This window comes from Lontra canadensis, unplaced genomic scaffold (genome assembly GCF_010015895.1).
Source record: "Lontra canadensis isolate GAN:19392208 unplaced genomic scaffold, GSC_riverotter_1.0 scaffold12, whole genome shotgun sequence".
Taxonomy (NCBI): domain Eukaryota; kingdom Metazoa; phylum Chordata; class Mammalia; order Carnivora; family Mustelidae; genus Lontra; species Lontra canadensis.
The window spans coordinates 29,046,971-29,070,066 of record NW_022631006.1 but is presented as its reverse complement, the minus strand read 5'-3'; the positions used below and the strand labels follow the sequence as shown (position 1 = coordinate 29,070,066).

The following is a 23,096-nucleotide window of genomic DNA, read 5'->3' as shown; positions in this document are numbered from 1 at the left end:
CAAGCAGTTGAAGGACAAATGAGCTGGATGTGTGGATCACCTTGCAAGGGAAATGGCAAGCCAAATCTAGAGTCTGGTGCCCTAACTTACAGAGCTTTCTCTACTGCATCATTTGTCAGCTAAGTGCTAGAAACTCTTCTGAATGTTTACACTCTCATTTCACTTGCTTCTTACAGCATTTCATGATGGAGTAGTGCAGGGGTGACTAAATAAGTCTCCAAAGGTTACTCGGCTAGAAAATGGAGATGATGGGATTCAAAGCTATGCAGTCTACTCAAGTCCTGATCCTGGTGGAATGGGAATCATATCCTTCATGAAATCATTTTTTGGATACTTTTGTCAAACTCAGATATCTGGTCAATGATCTCATTATTATAAAAACGAGGCTCACCATTTAGGATCTAAGAATGGAGGCTCCTGGCATTTTCATACATAAGTGTTGGCTACCCTTTCTGAAATATCTTCTCCAGTTTTAAAAGTAATTAGATGAGGACCTCAGGTTCTTCAGATCTTAACAGGGATTGGAGAAAGTGGGGATATGTATGCCATATCACAATAAAATAAGTTTTAGGATTGTTCTGGAGAAAACTTGTCCTCACTTGGATCATGTTCCTGTTGTAGCACAGGTGGGAAAGAAAATGGCTCCAGGCGAGAATCAGAGCAGTGGTGTGACCGAGTTCATCTTGGCAGGTTTCCCGAATCCCAACAACACAAAAGCAGAACTGTTTTCTGTCTTCCTTCTTGTCTATCTGCTGACTCTAACAGGCAATGTGTTGATCGTTGGGGTGGTAGGAGCTGATACTCGCCTGCAGACTCCTATGTACTTCTTTCTGGGTAACCTGTCCTGCCTAGAGATCTTTCTCACTTCCGTCATCATTCCCAAGATGCTGAGCAATTTCCTCTCAAGGCAACACACTATTTCCTTTGCTGCATGTATTACTCAATTCTATTTTTACTTCTTTCTTGGGGCCTCTGAGTTCCTGCTGTTGGCTGTCATGTCTGTGGATCGCTACCTGGCCATCTGTCACCCTCTGCACTACCCCTTGCTCATGAATGGCACTGTGTGCTCTCGGGTAGCCTTGGCCTGCTGGATGGGGGGACTTTTTCCTGTGCTTGGCCCCGCAGTGGCTGTGGCCTTACTTCCCTTCTGTGAACAGGATGCTGTGGTGCAACACTTCTTCTGTGACAGTGGCCCACTGCTTCGCCTGGCGTGTACCAACACCAAGAAGCTGGAGGAAACTGATTTTGTACTGGCCTCTCTTGTCATTGTATCCTCATTGATGATTACTGCTGTGTCCTATGGCCACATAGTTCTGGCTGTCCTGCGCATCCCCTCTGTTTCAGGACGTCAGAAGGCCTTCTCTACCTGTACCTCCCACTTGATGGTAGTCACTCTCTTCTATGGAAGTGCCATTTTTCTCTATGTTCGACCATCACAGAGTGGCTCTGTGGATACTAACTGGGCAGTGACCATGGTAACAACATTTGTGACACCACTGCTGAATCCATTCATCTATGCCTTACGCAATGAGCGAGTCAAGGAAGCTCTGAAGGATATGTTTAGGAAGGTGGGAGCAGGCTTTCTAGGGGATCTTCTACTTGTTAAGAGTTTCAATAGGAAAACAGTAAAGTGAAAGTGAAGGGAGTCTTGAGTCCCTTGACTCCAATCTTGAGTCTAAGTCTTCTCCGTTGTCTCTCTCTTTCCTGTGGTCATTGTGGACATAACCAAATGACCAAATTCTGGAACCACAAAAGAACTCCAAAATCATCAAGGCTGCATTTCTCTTTCAAGCAAAATTCCTTGATTCTATTTCATCTATAAATCCATATTATTATTGATACATCATAACCAATACCATCGTTACATCATAAGATCCTCCAGTCTGTGAGATCTTAAGCTAAAAGGTCCATGATCACAAGGAATCTAAGGATGGGTTTCAGAAAACTTTTTGCCTAACTAGAATTTAAATAAAATTTGAGGGTAAAAAAAAATTTATAAACCCTGTTAATAAAAATTTATAAGCCCTGTTAATGTTAAAATAATAAATTTTATGTGTTTGATCTTATATGCATTTTTCTGGGAAAAGATCTGTTTTTGAACTTGCCAAAAGTTAAAAACTGATTAAAGTTCTCAGTAGAGTCTTTCAGTTGTTTATGAAAATCAAGAATAATAAGAAAAAATTCCTTATAATCTTCAAAATCAATAAAAATAAAATAAATGGATTATCTGTGTATTTTTATATACACTTTATGAGAAACATTGCATTTACTCTCAGGTGGAAAAGAAGTAAAGCAAATTGAATAAGGGACTCACTTTTCCACAGTAATCCCAAGTGTCTTTGCAAAAGCAGATCCAAGAGAAAGTTCATGAATAGTAGCGTTTAATGTAGTTTTCTAATTTTCACTGTATTACAAAGATGAATTAAAGACATCACTCATTTTTTCACTGGATTGCATACCTTTCATTTGTCCACTTTTGACATTCTTATATCTATTGTGTTCAATTTTGTTTTGTTTTTAGTAAAATTGGAATTGGGACGAGGACCTTTAATATCAGAGAATTATGAATGCCAACTGTTATTGTACCAACCAGGAACCAGACTTTGTGGTATGTTTTATGTTCTTCACTGGATATTTGAAAGGTAGTAAGGATTCCTATTTGTGGGGTCTTTGGACATCCTGGACAAATATTCACTTATTTATTTGTTCGCTTTTTTTTCATTTGTTCAGCAAAGTTCTGTGAAATATCTTTGATATGTGCTGATATGTGCTAAGATGAGCAAGAAATGGTTCTTCACCTCAAGCAGCTTTGATTTTAGAGAAGACTGAGAGACAAATAATAATTCAAAGGAATAAGGATGACAAAGAGGTTTACAAAATGACATTGGAGATCGTAGGAAAACTGATTTACCCTCTGTGGTATTTTTTTGTTAGAGAAGTTTTCAGAAGCTATCATCCCCATTAACAGGGGATTGATCCCATGTTAGAGTGTGTTTGTATACATAGAGATAATGCTTATATATATACAAGTATGGACAGCACATCAACCTCAAAATACTACTGCAAAACTGGCAAGCTGAGCATTAGCATGCAAAGAGACGGCCATAAAACTTCAGTGGGCACCAGAAATAGTAATACTTTCATCTAATTTTATTAATAATACACACACATACAAAACATTTCAATACCCAAAGTATTTTTGAGTGAAAACTAAAGGAATGGGAGGAATGACTAGTGGTTTAAAAGGGAAAAAGAATACTTCTGGAGTGAACTTAGAGTGCTGCTCAGAGAGCAGATGAACTATTGCTTTAAAAATTCCTTACCTTCACAAAGCCTAAAAATCTGAAGCCAATCCCCAACATTGGCCAAGGAGAAGAATTCATATAACAGTTTATAATATTTTTGGAAATAACCACTCCCATATTTTGGCAATAAAGCACGTTAAACCATCTATTTTCAAAATTACCTTATTGTAGGAAATTACTCAGGACTCAATTCAATAAAAGTTTATCTAGTACAATGTTCAGGGAAATAAGCTGGTAAGGAGAGAGAGTACAATGTTCAGAGAAATAAGCTGGTAAGGAGAGAGATACAATGTTCAGAAATAAGCTGGTAAGGAGAGAGAGGCATATATGGTCACTGCCACCAAGGAACTGACAGGCCATATAAATGATAGATGTTACAATACATAATAAAATTATATTAACATATATAGTTATATTAATATATAAAAATAAAATAAAGATTATATATGCATATATATATATATATATAGGTCAAAATATAATAAGACCATTGTAAGATTTAAAAGTGGGTCTGACAATGTCACAAAACAAACTGAGGGTGGCTGGGGGGAGAGGGGTAGGGGGAGGGTGGTGAGGTTATGGACATTGGGGAGGGTATGTGCTGTGGTGAGTGCTGTGAAGTGTGTAAACCTAGTGATTCACAGACCTGTACCTCTGGGGCTAATATTAAAATTTTTTTTAAATTTATTTTTAAAAAGTGGGTCTGATAAAGTGATTTTTACTAATAAAGCATAAGAGCAAATATTAGGTAATTGAATGTGATTAGGAATGGAAATATCACAATAAAAATTGTACTAGGAAGCAATGTGCAATTTTCTTTTTTTTTCTCAATTTTATTTTTTCAATCTTATTTTACAAGTTCCTATTCCATAAGGAATTGTTTACTCTTCATCTGAATGTTAATAGCATAATTGATCTTGGACTCTTATTTAAAATCATTTTGTTCTTTGTTTCCCCTGGGACTCCATTTGCTTGGTTTTCTCACCACATTTCCAGCTACTTTGTTTTGTTTTGCAGATGTATCCTTTTTAATAAAGCTATTAAATATTAGCTAATTGTAAAGTTATTCTTAGAAATCACAAATTAAGAGGAAGCTGAAAATAAGAATGTATTTCAAACACCTAGAACAGAGCCTGGTTCATAGAATGTGCCCAGGAAATATTTGTTGAATGAATTAAAGACTCAGGAGCAGATGATAGCCACTGCCCTGAGAGAGACGCTAAACTCAAGTAAGCAACAGTTTGGGTGTTATTACTCATTTGCATATTAGGCTTACTCCAGTGACTATTTGAAACTGAATCTCTCACGTACATCTAGAACACTTATTGTCAGTGAAACAGTAGACTAGAAAAAAATTTCCCTTGCCACAATCAACAAATTTATCTGCTTCTAGGAAACAGTCTTCTTTAAGAATTCTTAACTGAAGCTCTCTCTGACTTCATACACAAAATTTGTGTCATCTGGGGTTACCAGAGGGGAGGTGGGCAGGGAGATGGGTGAAATAGGTGATGGAGATCAAGGAGGGTACCTGTTGTGATGAGAACTGTGTGATGTATGGAATTGTTGAGTCACTGTATTGTACAAATGAAACTAATAGAAGACTGTAGGTTAATTGTTTTAGAATTAAAATAAAAACTTAATAAAAAATAAAAATTATGAAAGAACATTACAAATATTTGTGTCATCTGGGAAACTGTAAGCTAATACATTAATATAAGCATTATGCTCGGTTAATAACACCCATGGGCAGAATGAATACATCTCTCAAGAGGGTCGCAGCCTCAGCACAGATAGTACAAGTCTCCCTTAGATAAAGCCCTCTTGAACATAGCTCACAATCCAAAAACAAACAAACAAACAAACAAAAACAACCACATACAAGACACTTCATCATAATTAAAAAATTTTTGTGCTTCAAAGGATACTATCGAGACCGTGAAAAAGACGTCTCACAGAATGGCAGGAAGTAGTTACAAATCATACATCTGAAAAAGGACTTGTATCCAGAATATATATAAACATCTATTTTCAAAAACACAAAGAACATAACTCAATTAAAAACGAGCAAAGATCTGAAGAGACATACAAAGTTATAGAAATAGTCAATAAATACATGAAACTTGACATCATTAGTCTTCAGGGAAATAAATGAAACCACAATGAAAGACCACTTTGTATCCACTAAGATGGCTATAGTGGAAAAGATATTTATAAGTATTGATGAAGATGTAAAGAAATGGAACACTCATGCCCTTCTAGTGGGAAGGTAAATTAGTATGTCCACTCTAGAAAAATCTGATAGTTGCTCAAAAGCTTAAATGCAGTGTTACATATGACTCATCAATTCCACTTCTAGGTATATGCCCAGGAGACATGAAAAATTTTGTGTCCTCACAAAAACTTGTATGCCATATTCATAGCAGCACTCTAATGACAAAAAGTGGAAACAACTCAAGTGCCCACCAACTGATGAATGGATGAATAAAATGTGGTATATCCATTCAACAGACTATTACTTGACACAAAGGAATGAGGTACTGATAAATACCGGATGGATGAAACTTAAAAACATAATGCTGGGTGTCTGGGTGGCTCAGTGGGTTAAGCCTCTGCCTTCGGCTCGGGTCATGGTCTCAGGGTCCAGGGATCGAGCCCCACATCAGGGGGAGCTGATGAGAGCTGCTCAGCGGGGAGCCTGCTTCCCCCCCCCCGCCTGACTCTCTGCCTACTTGTGATCTCTCTCTCTCTCTCTCCCTGTCAAATAAATAAATAAAGTCTTAAAAAATATAATACTAAGTGAAAGAAGCCAGTCACAAAACACTATGTATTGTATGATTCTACTCACATGAAATATCCAGAATAGTCAAATCTATATAGCGAGAAGTAGTTGCCTGGGCTGCAGAAGAGGGGTGGGAGAAAATGAAGAGTGACTTCTATGGGGTAAAAGGGCTATTTCTAAAGTGATGAAAACACTGTAAAATTGATTTTGATGGTGGTACAAATCTGCAAATATTCTAAAAAAATTCACGTGTACATTTTAAATGGGTGAATTGTATCAATAATTCCTATAGTACATTTTAGGCTTCATAACTTATACTGGTTCTACTATGAATCCTAAATGATATACTTTTTCTGGCAATTGACACCATTTTCCCTGTTTCCCCATTATTTTGAAAAATGCCTTGAAGACAGAGACTGGGTTCTACCTGAGTTTGTTTTTTGCCAATAAGAAGAGTACCTAGTAATTTGGAACACAGCAAAATCTCATCACATTGATTTTTGAAAGGACAGATGACATAAGGGCTGGATAAGGGTCAAATAGCCATGATCACTAGTGATTTACCAGGGACCCTTTTGCATGATTCAAAGCAGTGGTGCCACGTTGTTAATAGCGTAGAGTATTAAAGGCCCACATCAGCTCCCATAATCAATATTGTTTAAAAAACTGTTATACTACCAATAAAACAACCACAAGCAACCAGGACTCTTAAGAGTCAACAACAGATAGACTTAATCAGACCCTTAAGAACTTCTGACAATATAACCATTATTTGGGTCCTGAAACCCATACCTCTCTCCCACCTAAGATGATCATAAACCTATTTCTGCTTTTCAGAACTGGCTTCCCTTCTTTCACCTCCCTCCTCAGGTCATGAGCTAGTTCCCTTTAATTTGCTCCTCTGTGCCTTTCTTCAAATGCTGCAGAGTTCTTCCTGTCTTGATTGTAAGCCCAGCCAGTATTCCTGCCTCCTACCATGGCAATAAGAGGAGTAATGGCGCCACTTTCATCTGTGCTGGTTATAAAAGCCCCTGAGAGTCCTTGATACCCCCCAAAACCTCTGCCTTGTCTTGAGGGCAGGGAAAGAAAGGACCCACTAAATAATCGTGAACAACCCTGAGAACTTTGAGCTAAATGTGAAAGGTCTAGGTCTTCCTCTTCACAGCCAAGCTCCTACAAAGAATTCTTTACCTATGTGTCCACACCTTCCCCTCATTCTTCAACCCACCCCTGTCATCTTCCTTACATTTCCTGCTTTAAATGCTGGTAAAGGCTGTCAGCAGCCCCTGAGGAATCAAATCGGCTGTCAGGACAAGTAACTGCCATGATGCTTCCTTTTCCAGTTCCTCCACTCATTGGATTCCATTCTCAACTTTTTACACACAGGGCCTGTCCTTAAATTCTTTCTCTGTGCATGCTCTTTCCTGTGTATTCTTCTCCAAAGCAACGTTAACCACCATCTTGTGTGTTTTGTTTTGTTTTAATTGTAGTTGACACACAATGTTCCATTAGTTTGAGGTGTACAACATAGAGATTCAATAAGTCTATACATTATGTTGTGTTCACCACAAGTGTAGCTCCCATCTTGTCACCATACATACAATTACCTGTTTTTCATTCTTAAAATTCCTTTCTTTCATTTGACTCTTTCTCCTGAACCCCAGGACTGTGCATTTCCCAGTAGCAAACACATCCAACACATAAAAAGCCCAGGCTAGATATTACACATTTCTGGCGGGACAACCAAATAGGCAGGGCATCCTGGCAGATTCTACCCTCTCTTTTCCCTCCTTCCAATCACCAATCACCAAACCCTCCATTCTTGCCTGGTCACGTAATCTTTCCGAGATCGGAACCTCCTTAAGGACAAATATGACAGAGTGAATCAGAAATTCAGTCAAAGGTTCCCCTTGTACAAGCAGGTTCGGAAGGTAAACAAATTTGAAGGCCTATCATTCCAGCAGTTCACAGGTTTGGGCTACTTTCTACAAACCAGAATCTACAACCACACTGTAAGGTTTCAGGTAGACACCTCACACTGCTGCCCGCTGGTTTTCCAGTTAAGCAATCAAAGAGCACTAAAGGGTCTGGTAGATTCTTGCTAGAAATGGCAAGACGACTATCACTACGTTATACGGAGTCTTGGAAAATATTCAGCTGAGCTCTCTTTGGGTGGAATGGATGTCTGAGCCTTTGGAGCTCAAGGGTCCCCAGGTCGTAACTTTAAATTACTCGAAAAGGCACTTGTGACTGTGGGGTAAACGGTGTCCGGAACCGTGAGCGCAGTCTCTCTCCTCACAGGGCTCGGGGCTCCCCGGGCGGGAGTCTAGATCCCGCACTGCGGAAGGATCGCTGCCGCGGACCCTGGCCTCAGGGAGAGGATTCTGGCCCGACACTGCGATCTTAATACACCTCCGGGTACCACTCTGCGCCGTGTGAAATGCCCTAGCGAGAAGCGCACTAGCTTTTTTCCCCACGAGGTGCCTGGGTTAGAACCGCCGCAGCAAGCTATTCCTGACAAAAGAGCCTGTCAAAGCCACACCCGGGCACCCCGATCTCAAGAAGCCCTTGACTCGCGGTGGCATCTTCGTTGTTCTTGTATTGGTCCACAGAAGGTGCGACTTGCTCGGAAGCTGATCTCGAAACAGGTCCAGGCTGGAGCGGTCCTCAGCCTAGGTGCATTTAGATTTGGGCCGTGTTGGCTTTATTTGGCTCTAAACGGGAGGCGGGGCGGAGGGGGGGGTGTGTCCAAAAAAAAAAAAAACCAGAAAATTGGGCTCGTCCGGGATTTGAACCCGGGACCTCTCGCACCCAAAGCGAGAATCATACCACTAGACCAACGAGCCGGCCCTGAAGGCTGCTTTTTTAGAATGTTCATTCATCTTATTAGCTGCCTCACACTGTTTTTGATGCTGCTCATAAGCCCAGCGATTTTCCCAGACCCCCAAAACATCAGTATGAGCATTCGGAGGAACCTGACCCACACCGTTCCGGAGGTAGGAATGCTCATGAAGAAGCTCAGGCTGAGCTGCGAGTCTGTCCGTGACCCTTCTGAGGTGGGGTCTGGCTGCTTAGAGGGTTGGGACCAGAACCATTGCAGGCACCCGGGGGTGTAAGGATAAAGGAACAATAAGAATCACTCACCTCACTAAAGGCAAAGGTTACCTCCAGAACCAGTGGAAGATCTTGACACTATAGCCCCTATGGGGGTCAAATCCTAGAACCACTGCCTCAGCCCTCTCTGCTCTCCCTCTCTCTGTCAACACTTGCATGCAAGCTTTGGCTGTTTCCTTTCAGCCTTATTTAATAAACTTTGTGCTTTAGGTCTGGATTTAAGGTACCCTTCATGGGCCGGCCGAAGGTGACCTCGGGGAAGAATTGCCCGCTTCCTATACCTCTTTTAAAGAAGGCTGGACCCCCGCTTCTCTATCACCCAGAAGGTGGTGGGTGGAGAGGGAAGGGAGGGCTTTGTCCTTACTCTGCAAGGCTTTCTGCTTGGGGAACGAAGTTCTTGGGCTCTGGCTTGTCTGCCTTGGTCACATTGTCTGCCCTTGCGGCTAACATGTTCCTGGCACAGGGTACAGACTCGGTAAATGGCTATTGGATCTCCTTAACCAGGCACCAGACTCCTGAACCGCCTACCAGAGGAGAGAAAAGGAGAAGAGGAGCGTTCCCTTCCCAACCCTCCCGCGAGTGGCCACTTTCTATTTGTTCTGGACTTCAAGTTGGGCATTTATAAGAGCTTGGGGGCCCAGAGAGGAGTTGCCTCTCGCCCTCCAAGTTGTTAACAGAGAGGGTTAAAGGACTGAGGAAAGGGTTAGCCAAGGTCAGCTTCGGGAGACCTGGAGGATCTTGGGCCCAGGTTGACTGTGGCCAAGCTTGATTCAGCCCACAGGCTGGGAAGCGGGGAAGGGAGGTCTGGATGCCTTGGCTCCTCACCCTCTCAGCTGCCAAATTCTGAGGGTGGGAAGGGTATGAACTGGGTTTAGAGAAAGTCACCTCCCTTTAAAAAAACAAAACAAAACAAAACAAAACAAGCATAAAACCACCCCAATCGTAATCTACTAGACCTGGAGAGGTTCATTTTATGAATCCAAGCAGATTGGAGACAATGAGGCTGCTGCCATGTCTTCAATCCTTGTCTTCTGTAAGGCACCCTCACCCCACCCCACTTGACCCCAGGCCTCCCTCCACTCCGGGCCCTGCTGTGGCCCTAGCTCAGGGACTTGTCAGGACTGAGGCTGAGGAGCATGTACCATGGTGCTTACATCCTAGTTTAGGCCTAGTCAAGAACACGGTTCTTTGTCACTCCGTTGTTTGAGGGTACTTCCTTCAAAACAAATTCCTTTCGAGTCTGAATTGTCTGTTAAACTTCAGATGTAAAGGCCAGTTGGCCACAGTTTTTAAAACAAGGGATTCAACACTTAAAAAAATAGGTTGTGAGGTGGCTCCATAGCTCAGGGGTTAGAGCACTGGTCTTGTAAACCAGGGGTCGCGAGTTCAAATCTCGCTGGGGCCTGTGGGGATTGATTATTTTCCCACATTATTCTCCGTTTTTGTCCACTTATTGAAACAAACTTGGAGGGAAAAAAAAGCACTGTGTGATCTTTCTGGGAAAATTGGATCCTGGAGATCCAGGACAGAAGATCATAGAATCTGGGCTCCTGAGATCCTGAGGGAAAAGTGAGGTGTCTGTACCTTCCAGTAAGCAGGAGAGGAACCAGGTTACTCAAGTCTGCTGGAAGACAGAATGAGGGTGGCAGGAGTCGACACCTCCTTGTTTGCGGAACAGGGCAATGTAGGCCCATTGACAGCCATGACCCCGTTGGCGTGAAGTCCTGCGCACCTCCCAAGTGGGGAGTTTCTTCGCCGGGTTTCTCCCGTGCCTCTGCAGCCACCAGTTCTCGAGTTAATTCGGCGGCGTAGCCCAGAAGCTGGGCGGATACGCCCCCATCGGGCTTCTGCCCTGCTTCCATGCTCACTTTCTCAAACTCAGAGTCCGCGTCTGACGCCCCAGGTTATTCCCCGGGATTCGATTGGTTATCGATAAGACTCTCTGGGGACTTGGTGGGCTTCAATTTTCGTCTAAATCGCAAATACAAAGAGGCCAAGACGTCTCACCAGCTGTTTACTATAGCCACAAAAATCTGTACCAAGAGAGCAAAGCGGCGCCCTTCGATAGCTCAGTTGGTAGAGCGGAGGACTGTAGAAGGAAACAGTTGCTGTCATCCTTAGGTCGCTGGTTCGATTCCGGCTCGAAGGAGGTGCATTACATTTTAACGATGTCTCCTACTCAACTTCCTGAACGTTTTATCCTCCCAATCGGATGACCTGAAACATTTAGATTCTAATTTCAGGCAACAAGAGAGTAGCTTTCCGTCTGGCAAGAAACTTCACTTACCTTCTTTGCGATCGTGCGGTAGATGTGCTTCAGTTTACTCGGTTTACTGGCAAATGTAAACTAATGGCTTTCGTATTAGATTTGAATCTGTTACCTCCTAAACTTTGGGGCCAGTTTAAATTGATTAAATAGTGGGGTAACATCCCTCAACCTCACCAGACACCTACACTTTTTCATAAGCGCGAATAATGTATGCCAGAGAAATCAGAGGTTAAGGAGAAACACATTAGAAAGTCCGCCCTTGGAAAGGATAAATACACAATAGAGAATAAGCAATGCAAAAGTCTAAGTATATATATGGAGCTGTTCCTTCATTAATAAGGAAGAAATACTGATTTAAACGAGAGGATATTGTTTCATCACCGGATTAGAAAATGTTGATTAATATTTAATACTGACCAGGGTGTAATGAGAAGGACAGTCTTTGTAGAATGTTGTTTCTGGAGGGCACTGAGCATTATAAATCAGGAACCTTAAAAAAGATAGTGTTTGGCCAAGTATTCTATCCTACTTCTATAAATTTATCATTTATACATGAAAAAAGGAAATATGGTAAAATATACTTATTTGTAGGTGATCTGTATTCTTTATATTTTTATTTTTTCTTTCAAAATATATCACGTGTATACATTACATTAATTTTTAAAAAGTGTTTTACCTTTACAAAATGAAGGTGAAACATACTCCGTGCCACTGTGGAAGACATTTTAGCACTTTCTTACAAAACTAAACACACTCTTATCATGTAACCCAGGAATCATGTTCCTAGATAACTACCTCAATGAGTTGAAAGGTATGTCCACACAAAAACCACAATAAACTGTGGCACATTGATACAAATGGAATATTTATTCAGCATAAGAAAAAATGAGACATCAAGCCATGAAATAATAGGGAGAAACTTTAAATGCATATTACTAAGTGCAAGAAGCCAATCTGAAAAGGCTACATATCTGAAAGATGCAAAATTATGGAGATCAGTGGTTGCAAATGGTTAAAGGCAGGGAGGGATGCATTGGCAGAGCACAATTTTTAGGGCAGTGAAGCTATTCTGTATGATTCTAGAGTGTAATGGTGGATATATGTAATTATACAGTTGTCAAAATCCATAAAGTACATAGTACAAAGAGTAAATCCTCATGTAAATTGTGGACTTGAGTTGATAATGATATATAATTGTTGGTTCATTCATCGTAGCAAATGTATCTCACTAGTGCAGCAGGTCTTGATGGTAAGGAGGCTATGCAGTAGGTAGGGGGGAGAGAAGGTAGGTAGGAACTCTGTATTTTCTTACCCAATTTTGCTGTGAACCTAAAACTTCTAGTCTTGGTCAGTTCAGGATGGTCTAACAAAAATATCATTGTAGCTTATACCAAAAATGTATTGCTCACAGTTCTGGAGACTGGGAAGTCCAAGATCTAGATGCTGACAGAATTGGTGTCTGACAAAGCCCTGCTTATTGGCTTGTAGACAGCTGACTTGTCACTGTATCCTCACATGGCTAAGAGAGAAATCTCTCCATTTCTGAGAAAAATATGGTCTCTTTTGTGAAAACCTTAGGTGCCCATGATTTTCTTAGTGAGAGGTGGGTGAAAAGGAAGGGGACATCAAAGAGGAGTCATTGAAGTGAAATGAAGGGGGCCTGGGAGAACATGGAAGAGGATTTTGAACGATGAGTGACGTGAAAAACCCCAAGACCTTGTTTCTTGCAGAGTCCTAGTTCCCTCCTCCCTTTATTTCATTCATTCCTCATGACACTCCTAGGAAGTCCCTCTACCTTCTCCATGGGAACTGCCTGCTCAAATCCAGGAGTAGGACTATAAGGAACAGGGGCTGTAAATGGCTGAAAATTGCAGTGGGATAACCCTTCTAAGAGGACACCACCAAGCAGTCCCTGAGTATATCCTTTCCTCTTTTGTGCTCGGAGTCAGGTTCTGCACAGATATTGCAGTTGAGTGGTTTAGAGACCTGGACAGTCTCCAAGATAAGTAGATTCACTTGGAAGGAACTGGGGAGTGGCTAAGCCAACACCATTCACAGCACACACTCCCTGGGCCCTATGTAAGGAGTCAGTCAAGAATCAGCTTATAAACCCACCTGCAAAGTCAAATTCAAAACAGCTGTTTACCTATCCAACACCATCCCATGGAGCAATGATGCCTGAGTGAGATCTTGAAGGCTGGGAAGTATTGGGTTTCTAATTCATCATATTCCGTTACAAAAGTTATGTAATTTGAACCAAAATGAAGTCTGTGCAGGTTGTTTCTCAGAGTATAGAGCTGCACTCTTAAATGAGTGTCAGTGGTGGACTGATGGGGGGATGGCGGGGAAGGCAATTTCTGGGAAGTCTTCCTGACCAGATGATGACTCAGCCACCTCATAAGAATGAACCAGTGTGAGTGTGGATTTTAGAAGAGGAAGACCAAAAACGTTCCCGATTGAGGGAACACAAAAGCAGCGCAAAAGCCCAAGTTTTTGGAAAGCCCAGTGCAAATACTAAGCCTGGGAGGAAGAATCAGAAGAGCAGGAGAATCTGAAGCAGTAAACCAAGGTAGTTTGACGTTCAAATAGAGAAATCAGTGTCACCTAGGAACTTTCCGATGGGGAAGAGGAATTTCAAACAGATACTGGTACGTAATCTTCTTCGAACTTCCTTCTAACAAAGAACAGAGTTTAGGGATTTGTGGCTAGATTAAAATGCAGCAATGGCAGCGGTGGGATTCGAACCCACGCCTCCAAAGAGACTGGAGCCTAAATCCAGCGCCTTAGACCGCTCGGCCACACTACCAACTGTCGTACAGCTTTCCCCCCCTCATCTCTAAGTTATTTACCCATCCCAGCCTGCGGGCTCAAAATTCCAATCTTTTCCTTCATGGTTAGTAGGGTTCCCCGCAGCGTTTTCATTCATCCCTACAGATCTGAGAAAATACAGAAAAGGAGAAATCATGGTATCCTCACCCGCCTGGAAAGTGAGCCAGAAGGTAGTCAGCGATTATCAGCGTGAACGTCCTTGAGAGATCTCTACCTTTTCTTTAACCTAGGCAATAAGACGCAGAAAAAAATAAAAATCCCGCCGGCGACTTATTACAAGTAATTAAAGAAGATTGAATAAGGAGCTCCTTGCTGTTGAGTCATTAGTTTGTGGCTGAGTCTCAGCGCCAGTGAGGTCGGAGTTCAGATCCAGCAGGAGGCCAGCCTGCCACCGCATTCCCGGGGAACTCCCTGGTCGCCATCTCCTCCAGGTTCAGTCAGAATGGAGAGATTGGGTCTAGTTGGGGCCATCGTAGTCAGTAACCACTGTACGCTGTCCTACCCGAACCATTTCCCTTAGATAGGGACCAAAATGACCCCCCTCCTGGGCAAGGGAGGTTTCATTCCAGGAGCGTCCCCAACCTAGAAAGCGGTGGGTTCCGGGCTTCCCTTGGGTCCAGAATCCGCTAGCGCCATGCGCTTTCTTTTGAGAGGAGAGGAGGGAAAGCTAGGAAAAAGTTTCATGAGTGATACCTGCATTGTCCTGACCCAAAGTGGGATCTCGTACCTGTCCATGAACTCTACTCTGCCCAAAGCCCTGGATGCTGTCTTAACTGTATTCATATTTTTGCTATTTCTGGTTGGCTATTTCTGGGTCTCTGGAGCCAGAAATTCTCCCAGGAGTCTACGTTTCCGATCTTCAAAGGCCCCTCTCCCCCCTCTCCCACCTCCTGCTTCTCCTTGCCTGAGGGCTCTCTGAGGTCTTTCCCCAAGTCCTGGTGGCCTGAGGGGGTACGCTGGGTGTGTGCTGAAAGAGAAAAAGTTGTTCTTCCCTGGATCTTCATGGAGCGAAGGTCCTGCTAGCTCCTGTCCTTGCTGCTATTGGAGGGGGCGACGAACAGAAAAGACGTTCCAGAAAAGCTGCTTGGAAATAGGGCGCAGGGAGCATCTGGTGGCTGTAGACCCAGGCGCAGAATTGGGGCCAGGAGAAGGTTGAGTTGCGCGAAGGAAAGGGCCTGGACCCACCGGGGGTAGAAGCGGGGTCTTCTTGGGCGTCCCATCAGCATCCCATCCCCTGCCAGGCTCGCTGCCTGCTGGGCCATACCCCCTCCATCCTGCCACCTCCACCCCTACAGCACCCGACCCCTCCTTGCTGACAATATAGTAAGTGCTGCCTTTTTGCCTCCTGCTTTCCCCCTCTCTAGTTGTAGTTCATGGGCACTCTGAGCTCCCCGGGGCAGACATGGGTGTCCACCCTTAGGCTCCAACCAAGTTCTTTTTCTCTCCAGAATCTCCCAGAGTCAGGAGCCAGGCACAGGCTTGGAAGTTGTCAGCAGTGAAGGCCAATGGGCACCATCCAGTCTACCGGAATGGTCGAAGGTGTGGCTTCTGGGTCCTACACACTGGAGGCAGAGGGATTCAAATACCTGTAGCCAGCCCTTTTGGCTGAAGGGTATGACTTCTAAGAAATTCCACTTTGTGTTTCAAAATCCTCAAAAGAAAGCCAGTGACTGCCTTCAGCACTACACAGAAGTCTTTGCCACTTTTGAAAGACTAATGTGGGAAGACTGGTGCTAATCTCAACTTGGAGAGAACCCAGAAGTTATGTGTAACCACATCAGTAAGATAAGGAAGCATCAGTCCAAAAGGGAGAAAAGAACCTGGGGCTTTTTATGACTTGAAAGAAGTGGGGCGGAAATGGGAAGGGAGAGAACAAATATTTAAAATATCGGTTGAGGGGGCCTGGCTGGTTTGGTGGGTGGAGCACCCTTGATCTCAGGCTGGTGAATTCAAGCCCCAGGTGGAGCAAGGAGTCTACTTAAAATAATTATTAAAACAAGTTTTAAAAGTTAAAATGTCAGTTGAAATATTATGCCTCCTACTGAGCCCCACAAGAAACTCAGGGTCTATGGATAGGTCTTGGGAAAGTCTTATTGACACTTCTGATGAGATCTTCAGATGTGATTACACAGGCATACTTATGTTTGTGTATGTTAGGGCACATACACATTTTAATAAACCACAGTTTGTGTAACAAGGTTTAAACTAAAACAACAAAAACAGAGATTCTCGTAAGATGGAAGTGACCTGAGCCCTTCTTGATCAGGCCAGAAAAAGAACCAGTCAACAGGAAAAAACCTGGTCATTACAGCAGAGCTCCGTTATATCATGGGATGCTGCATGTTTGTGCCTACCTTGAACTCCCTGGATCCTTCAGTGGAGAGAGGAGACTTGGTCTATACCCTTGAAGAAATGGATCCTATGTTGGGCCCCTAACCAATCAGAGAGGGATACCCTGATTCTAGATCGATTGTCTACAGCTTCCCCATGCCAACAGTCTTCAGTCAAGGCCCACCTGAAACCTTCCTTTTTTCCACTATAAAGCTTTTCCACTTCTCTGTGTGACTTTGAGTCTCTGCCGAAACTCAAGTGGTGACAGCTGACGTCCTTGCGATAGCAAACTCAGAATAGCCTGTTCTTGTCATTTAGTTGGTCTTCATTTATTTCCACACTAGAGTTAAAATTTTGCAAAACAAAGAGTTGAGGGAAAATGGAAGAAACAGAGACAAGTAAAGAGAAAAATGATTAAGAACAATCCTAGAATCGCTAGTAGGGGTCAAGTTAGGAGTCAAGAATTTCTAATTGTCCAGAGCACTCTGGAACATGCCTTTTTGATGTTGTTCTCTGGAAGGGACTACTGGAATAGGGTCCTAAGTCAGACCAACCCAAGTGAGCTGAGGGCAGTGCGTGGCTGGAAGAATGAGAGAGGTAGATGCAAGATCCTGAGACAAACTTCAGGGGTAGGAAATAGACTGTATGCAGATAGGGTCTGTTGGGGAAAAGTTTATTTATCCTGTGAGAAGAGTGAGGAGCCTGCCTCTGAAGATGATCTCTGTGAACAAGAGACAAAAAACAACATCAGGCCCGTGGTTGTTACCCTGGCTTCTCCTCTTGGAATGTTCCTTTGAGCATTTTAAATTCCTTTTAGATGTGTGACAAGCAGTGTATGGGTTATATGGAAGAAATCAGTCCATACAGGGAATAGAAGTGAGCTTGCCAAGTTGTGGCAGGATGAGGATGAGGAAACAGAGTGTAGAAAAAGGTAAGAGGAGCCAAGAATGCAACAGGAGAGTAAGAGAGGAGGAGAAACAGCAAGCAGGGGCTGGAGGAGAAAGCTGTTGGGGAGACAGTTTTGACGGGTTAGCAATTTTGCCCTAGGCTGGTGTCTCTGAATAAAAGGACAATAATAAAGATGGTAATAACAATGAGGATAGTAATGAACCCTCATCTCCAAAACAAGGATACTTCCTCTCTGCAAGGCTAAGTAACTGACCCAGGTGTTTTCTAACTACTACACTACATACTCAGTGTCTGCACACATCAACACCACCTGTGCGTCCACATTTGTTTTGGTTTGATTTTCCTGCCCCAGAGAAACAGTCAAGCACCCTGCCATTTCCCTAAGAATTACGACACCTGTCTTTAGGTCCAAAGGGATGACCATGCTGATTACCTTGGAGGTTTCCACCAGTAAAATGCTTTGTGTGGGCAAACGGTTTACAAAAACCAATTCTGGATTCTCCAGAGCAGAGCAGTCAGTTCAAAGACTTGCAGTTCTCTTGCAGACAAGGAAAGAGAGAAGGACTGAGGTTTGGGCACCACGGGAGCATTGGGAGAAGCAGCTGTTGTCAAGCCACAGAAGATCCTATCACCTTCTTGGCCCTGAACAGCTGGATATGTTTGTCTTATCTTAGGACAACATTGTGAGGCCTCTCCACGACTTGTCCCTGAACCAAGAATATCTGCCATAAATGCCCAATTTTTCCTATCTAGAGATTTCTCTTTCTTAAAAATCTGTAAGTTCAGCGGCATCATGTTTTACATTGACACCGTGAGAATTACAGGACACAGTGGTTGCCGGGTGAACTGCATGTGGTATCTCTCCCTACCGGATGTTGGCGGGGGGCGGGGTGGGGGCGCCTAGTGTGGCCATGATCTGATGGAAGCCAGTGGTGCTTTAGGTGAAAGAATTCACCTGAAGCAGAACAAAGGAGTTAGAAAAATTTATTGAATACACCTCAATGGAGCTGGAGGCAGGAGAGCAAAGGACAGACTGTCCGCAAGGAGGCAGCGGTGAAGGGCTGTATTTAAAGGGGAAGGGGAGCCTGGGTGGCTCAGTCAGTTAGGCGTCTGCTTTCGGCTCAGGTCATGGTCCTGCGGTCCTGGGATTGAGCCCCACATCAGGCTCCCCACTTAGCAGGGTGTCTGCTTCTCCCTCTGGTCCTCCCCCCTCTCCTGCTCTTTCTTTCACTCTCTCAAATAAATAAATAAAATCTTTTTAAAAAGAGTGGGAGGAGGTGAGGAGACATGGGGAAGGTATGGAATTTTCCGTTTTTGGTAAGTGTGCCTGGTTTTAAGTAGCCCACTGGTCAGTTAGGGCTTATGGATATGTTGACATGGGTCACCTGATGTGCCTGTATGTATTTAGCCAGCGGGTTATCACTGGCCCTTTTGTCTTGATCAGATTTCTGTTGCTCAAGCCTGCTGCCTGAAAGGGGCATCTACACTGTGGAGATCCGGGGCCCTGGGGCCTAAACCCAGCCAGAACCAAGTAGTGGGAGGTTCTTGGTTTTGTCATGAGAAATAAATCAAGGACAGAAACGCAACACAGCAGATGAGCAAGCAGCACACCCAGGATAGTTTATTAAGGCAAAAAACACACTCTTAAGATATGAGAGCAGGTGAGCTCAAGAGAGAGTACTGCATCCCTGGGGCTTGGGTTCCTATCTTTTACCTGCAGTTGCTAACTAGGGAGTGGGAAATTAATTTGTTGGGGGCCAAAAGCAGGGTTTCCCACTTCTTCTTTGTAACTGGGTCAGGGGTTTCTTGTCTGGGCATCTGCCATCTTGGGCCTGGATGGTTTGGTCCTGCTGCTTATGGAGTGCATAATCCTCTGACTTTGACAGCTGGCCATGACTTCGTCCTTGCGGACTTCCCACGTATTCTGCTAGAACCTATCTGCCTACTCTAATACAATGAATCACAGGCTTACAGATTTCTGAAAAAACTTCATAATCGTGGACAAATGAAAACATTAAAAAATAGTGGGTACAAGAGCAGGTGTGTGGGCAGAGAGTCTAAATCTTACTAAACAGAATTGGTTCACTCCTTGGGGGTGCATGAACGAGAGCTTTTTTCCAATGTTCTCATCTATGATTGTATTTGCAATAATAAAAAAGTACAAGATCTTAATTTTTAGTTCCTGTTTACTAGCTTATATAAACAAGGTTTTCAAAAAGTGAAAATCTTTTTTTAAAAATTATATTATTTTTATACCAAAGATGTATATAAATCTGTATATGTCTTTAAGGAAGGATTAAACTCTTTCTCCCCAATATCTCTTTTCCCTACTTGCTTCTACCCCTCAACATTTGTGAGGGAGGCATTAATTCCAAAATACAAAGTTAAGGTTTAGGGCTCTGAAATCAGAAAGTACAAAACAGTGGTAAATCTCTTTTCACCTTTCCCAGATTTTACCACAATATTAAGTGAAAGGAGTGCATAATCTAATCTGCCCATCAGACACCCTCTCTATGCGCCTCTTACTTCTCAGGTGGGTCTCCCAGGCACCCAAATATGCAATTCCTCAATCTGCATCCTTTCTGGGCACCAGAGGCACAGGAGGCAATGTCTCAGGAGTGTATCAAGATGAGAGACGCTAAGACGGGCTGGTGGTGGCTGTACTCAAAACCGAGTCTTTTAGAAGAGTTGGCAGAACATGAAGAAAATCTAACTTTGTGGGAAAATATCTTTTCGCTCGGGTCAAAGTTCTATTTAATCCTCTGGGATGCTGGCTTTACCTTGTGCTTGTACAAGATGAGTGGTAGGAAGCACCGGCGCAGTGGAGGGCTCCATAGCTCAGGGGTTAGAGCACTGGTCTTGTAAACCAGGGGTCGCGAGTTCAAATCTCGCTGGGGCCTATGGTACTTTTTTTCCTCCAAATCATGTTCCAGACTCAAGAGATAAACCGGAAGGTCTGTCAAAGGGTGGGTTACCAAGGCCGCAGATTCTCCCAGGCCTTGCGTTCGGCCTGAGGAGGTGTTCAGGCATTCCCTGATCTGCTCTCGGGTTCTGGATGCACCATAGCAGCTGATAAAGGACTCCTGTAGCTTGAAACTTAGGCTTTCTGAGTAAACAAGCACGCATTCCTTCCAACAGAAGGCACTCGAAGATAGTTTTTCTGGAAACGCCTAGTGCTGGAAATGATCCTTGAGGCAGAGTTAAAAAGCACTTACAAGGTGGCTCGTTGGTCTAGGGGTATGATTCTCGCTTAGGGTGCGAGAGGTCCCGGGTTCAAATCCCGGACGAGCCCAGTTTTTGCCTCGAGTCCCGTGTTCAGAGTATTTATGCCACAGCATTTTGCTCTCCCTATTCTGCTTTAGAAAGTTGCAACCAAAGGCTCCCTGGCCGATGGGAAATAGCGAAGCAGACACAGCCGCAAGCTAGCTTTTGATCTCTGTCTGACGAGCTGTTTCCTAACTCTCCCAGGGAGACCGGCGGGCGGGCAGGTCGGAGATCAGATCCCTCTGCCAGCTCTGCCTCCATCGCGAAATGGGAATGGTAACAATTTCCCGCCCCCTGCCTGACTCCCGGGATCTCTGTCAGTCACATAAAATGCTCTATAGGAAATTTCTTGGAAACTTTATATAGTGCCAAATATACGGAGCTGTTTTCTTTCCTGCGAAGGAACTGGGGCTGATGCATACTGACATTGTCACGGTTTTACAAATGTATGATGAGTTACCCTTTAAAAGAATTTTTAGGTGTGGTCACATAGCAGTATCTTTTTTTCTTTTCTTTGCTTGCTTCCTCCCTCCCTCCTTCCCTTTCTCCCTTCTTCCTTTCCTCCTTTCCTTCCCTCCTTCCCTTTCTCTTTCCTCCCTTCCTCCCACCCTCCCTCCTTCTCACGCATTCTGTTCTGGCTACACTGGCCTTCTGTTTCTCAAATACATGGCCCTTATTTCCTGTTCTGGACCTTTCACTTGCTGTTTCCTCTTCTTGGGATATTATTTCCTCAGATATTTCTCACTAATTCCTCCTGTACTCAAATGTCACCTCTTTAGAGACAACCTCCTTGATCACCCTTTCCAAATAGCCTCCAATTGTCACTATTCCCTACATTATTTTTTTCTTTACAGCACTTACCAGTATTTGACGTGATTATGCACATTTGCTTCTTTTTTTTTCTTCTCTTTCCCCCCTATTAGGATATAAGCTCCAGAAGGCCAAAGATTTTATTATGCTTGCAGTTGTTCCCTAAGCACTTAGCACTGTGTATGGTAAGTAGTGAGTGATTAATGTGTGAATGAATGAATGAATGAATGAGCATTGCCATTTTCCTGGACATACCTGCTAGCCTCCAGAAGCCACAATTAAATAGCATTTATTTCTGGCTTTTGTAGATTCATATTAAAATCTTCCCAAAGGATAGGAACCATGACTATGGGCTTATATTAAAAATGGAAAGCCGAACTTGATCGTCTCTCCACTTGGGCCCCTGTACCCAATTCAGGCTTCTTCTCAGAGAGATACTACCAAATTGCTTATCTGCGGACACAAGAATTACAAATGTCTGTATTGATAAATAACAAGAACTTTCATATAGATTTCTTTGCTCTCTGGGGCTTTCTGTAGACAATCTCATCTAATCTGTAGTGGAATTTCAACCCAGATGGGAGAAAAGAAAGGGTAGGTCCTGTAGTCTCAATAGTGGCAAAATGTGTATTTAAGTTATGAAAACACTTAACATTTTTTGACCGCCAGACTCTGTGCTAAACACCCTAGGTGTATGAACTAATTTTCGTGAAACTTCTGTGAGGTAAGCAGTGTTATTATCTCCATTCTACATGTCAGGAAGTCGAGGCACAGAGAACATAAGCCACCTGCCCAAGGCCACACAGCTAGTAATGTGAGAAGTGGAACTCTGGTATTCTAAGTGCAGGGCTGGCCCCTTAGGACTCTCCCCAAATGACTGCCTTGCCTTCCTCAGAGGGCATCTGTCTTCTGCTTGAAGATGTCTTACAGTGTGTCAAGACTGGGTTACTCTTCCAGTCTGGTCAGTGGGCTTCCCCTGTGCACAGGCATTATGTTTTGTCCATGTCTTTTGTACTCCTCAACGGTTCAACAGTGTCAATAACAAGACAAGAGATCAAACTTCGCTCTTTTGTTGAGTGAAGAAAGGCAAAGCAAAGATTATAGGTTGATGATATTAAAGGACTAGCACTTTACCTCTGGGAAACCATGGGTTCAAAGCATCGCTAATGCGATGGCATTATGCTCTTTAATAAGAACTCTGAGATTTGAAAGACTAAAAAAAAAAATATGAGAAATTGCAAAACAGTGCATACCTAGAGTTCCACCAACTAGAGAAAGCGGTTGGAGGCCGGGCGCGAAAGGAGCCCGAAGACATTCACTGCTCTAACACGGCTAACTTCAATGCAACCATCGCTGTCACAAACGGTTTAAAAACAAAAAAAAAAAAAAAAAAAAAAAAACGGATGGCAGCGGTGGGATTCGAACCCACGCCCCCGAAGAGACTGGAGCCTTAATCCAGCGCCTTAGACCGCTCGGCCACGCTACC

The 23,096-nt window shown here is 43.4% G+C and overlaps 1 protein-coding gene and 7 non-coding genes across 8 annotated transcripts; 5 read left to right on the top strand and 3 right to left on the bottom strand.

Annotated features, from left to right (window-relative positions):
• The first annotated feature begins 638 nt into the window (after nucleotides 1-638).
• Nucleotides 639-1,634, top strand: LOC116867547 (olfactory receptor 6S1). The gene has a single exon (XM_032857168.1). The coding sequence runs from the start codon at nucleotides 639-641 to the stop codon at nucleotides 1,632-1,634; it is 996 nt and encodes a 331-aa protein (XP_032713059.1).
• A 7,224-nt stretch (nucleotides 1,635-8,858) lies between these two features.
• TRNAP-UGG lies at nucleotides 8,859-8,930 on the bottom strand. Its single transcript has one exon. It is a non-coding gene; the product is annotated as a tRNA-Pro (tRNA).
• A 1,600-nt stretch (nucleotides 8,931-10,530) lies between these two features.
• TRNAT-UGU lies at nucleotides 10,531-10,603 on the top strand. Its single transcript has one exon. It is a non-coding gene; the product is annotated as a tRNA-Thr (tRNA).
• A 653-nt stretch (nucleotides 10,604-11,256) lies between these two features.
• Nucleotides 11,257-11,347, top strand: TRNAY-GUA. Its single transcript is given in 2 exon segments — nucleotides 11,257-11,293; nucleotides 11,312-11,347. It is a non-coding gene; the product is annotated as a tRNA-Tyr (tRNA).
• Nucleotides 11,348-14,191: 2,844 nt separating this feature from the next.
• Nucleotides 14,192-14,273, bottom strand: TRNAL-UAG. The gene has a single exon. It is a non-coding gene; the product is annotated as a tRNA-Leu (tRNA).
• Nucleotides 14,274-20,363: 6,090 nt separating this feature from the next.
• TRNAT-UGU lies at nucleotides 20,364-20,436 on the top strand. Its single transcript has one exon. It is a non-coding gene; the product is annotated as a tRNA-Thr (tRNA).
• Nucleotides 20,437-20,756: 320 nt separating this feature from the next.
• TRNAP-AGG lies at nucleotides 20,757-20,828 on the top strand. Its single transcript has one exon. It is a non-coding gene; the product is annotated as a tRNA-Pro (tRNA).
• Nucleotides 20,829-23,014: 2,186 nt separating this feature from the next.
• On the bottom strand, nucleotides 23,015-23,096 carry TRNAL-AAG. The gene has a single exon. It is a non-coding gene; the product is annotated as a tRNA-Leu (tRNA).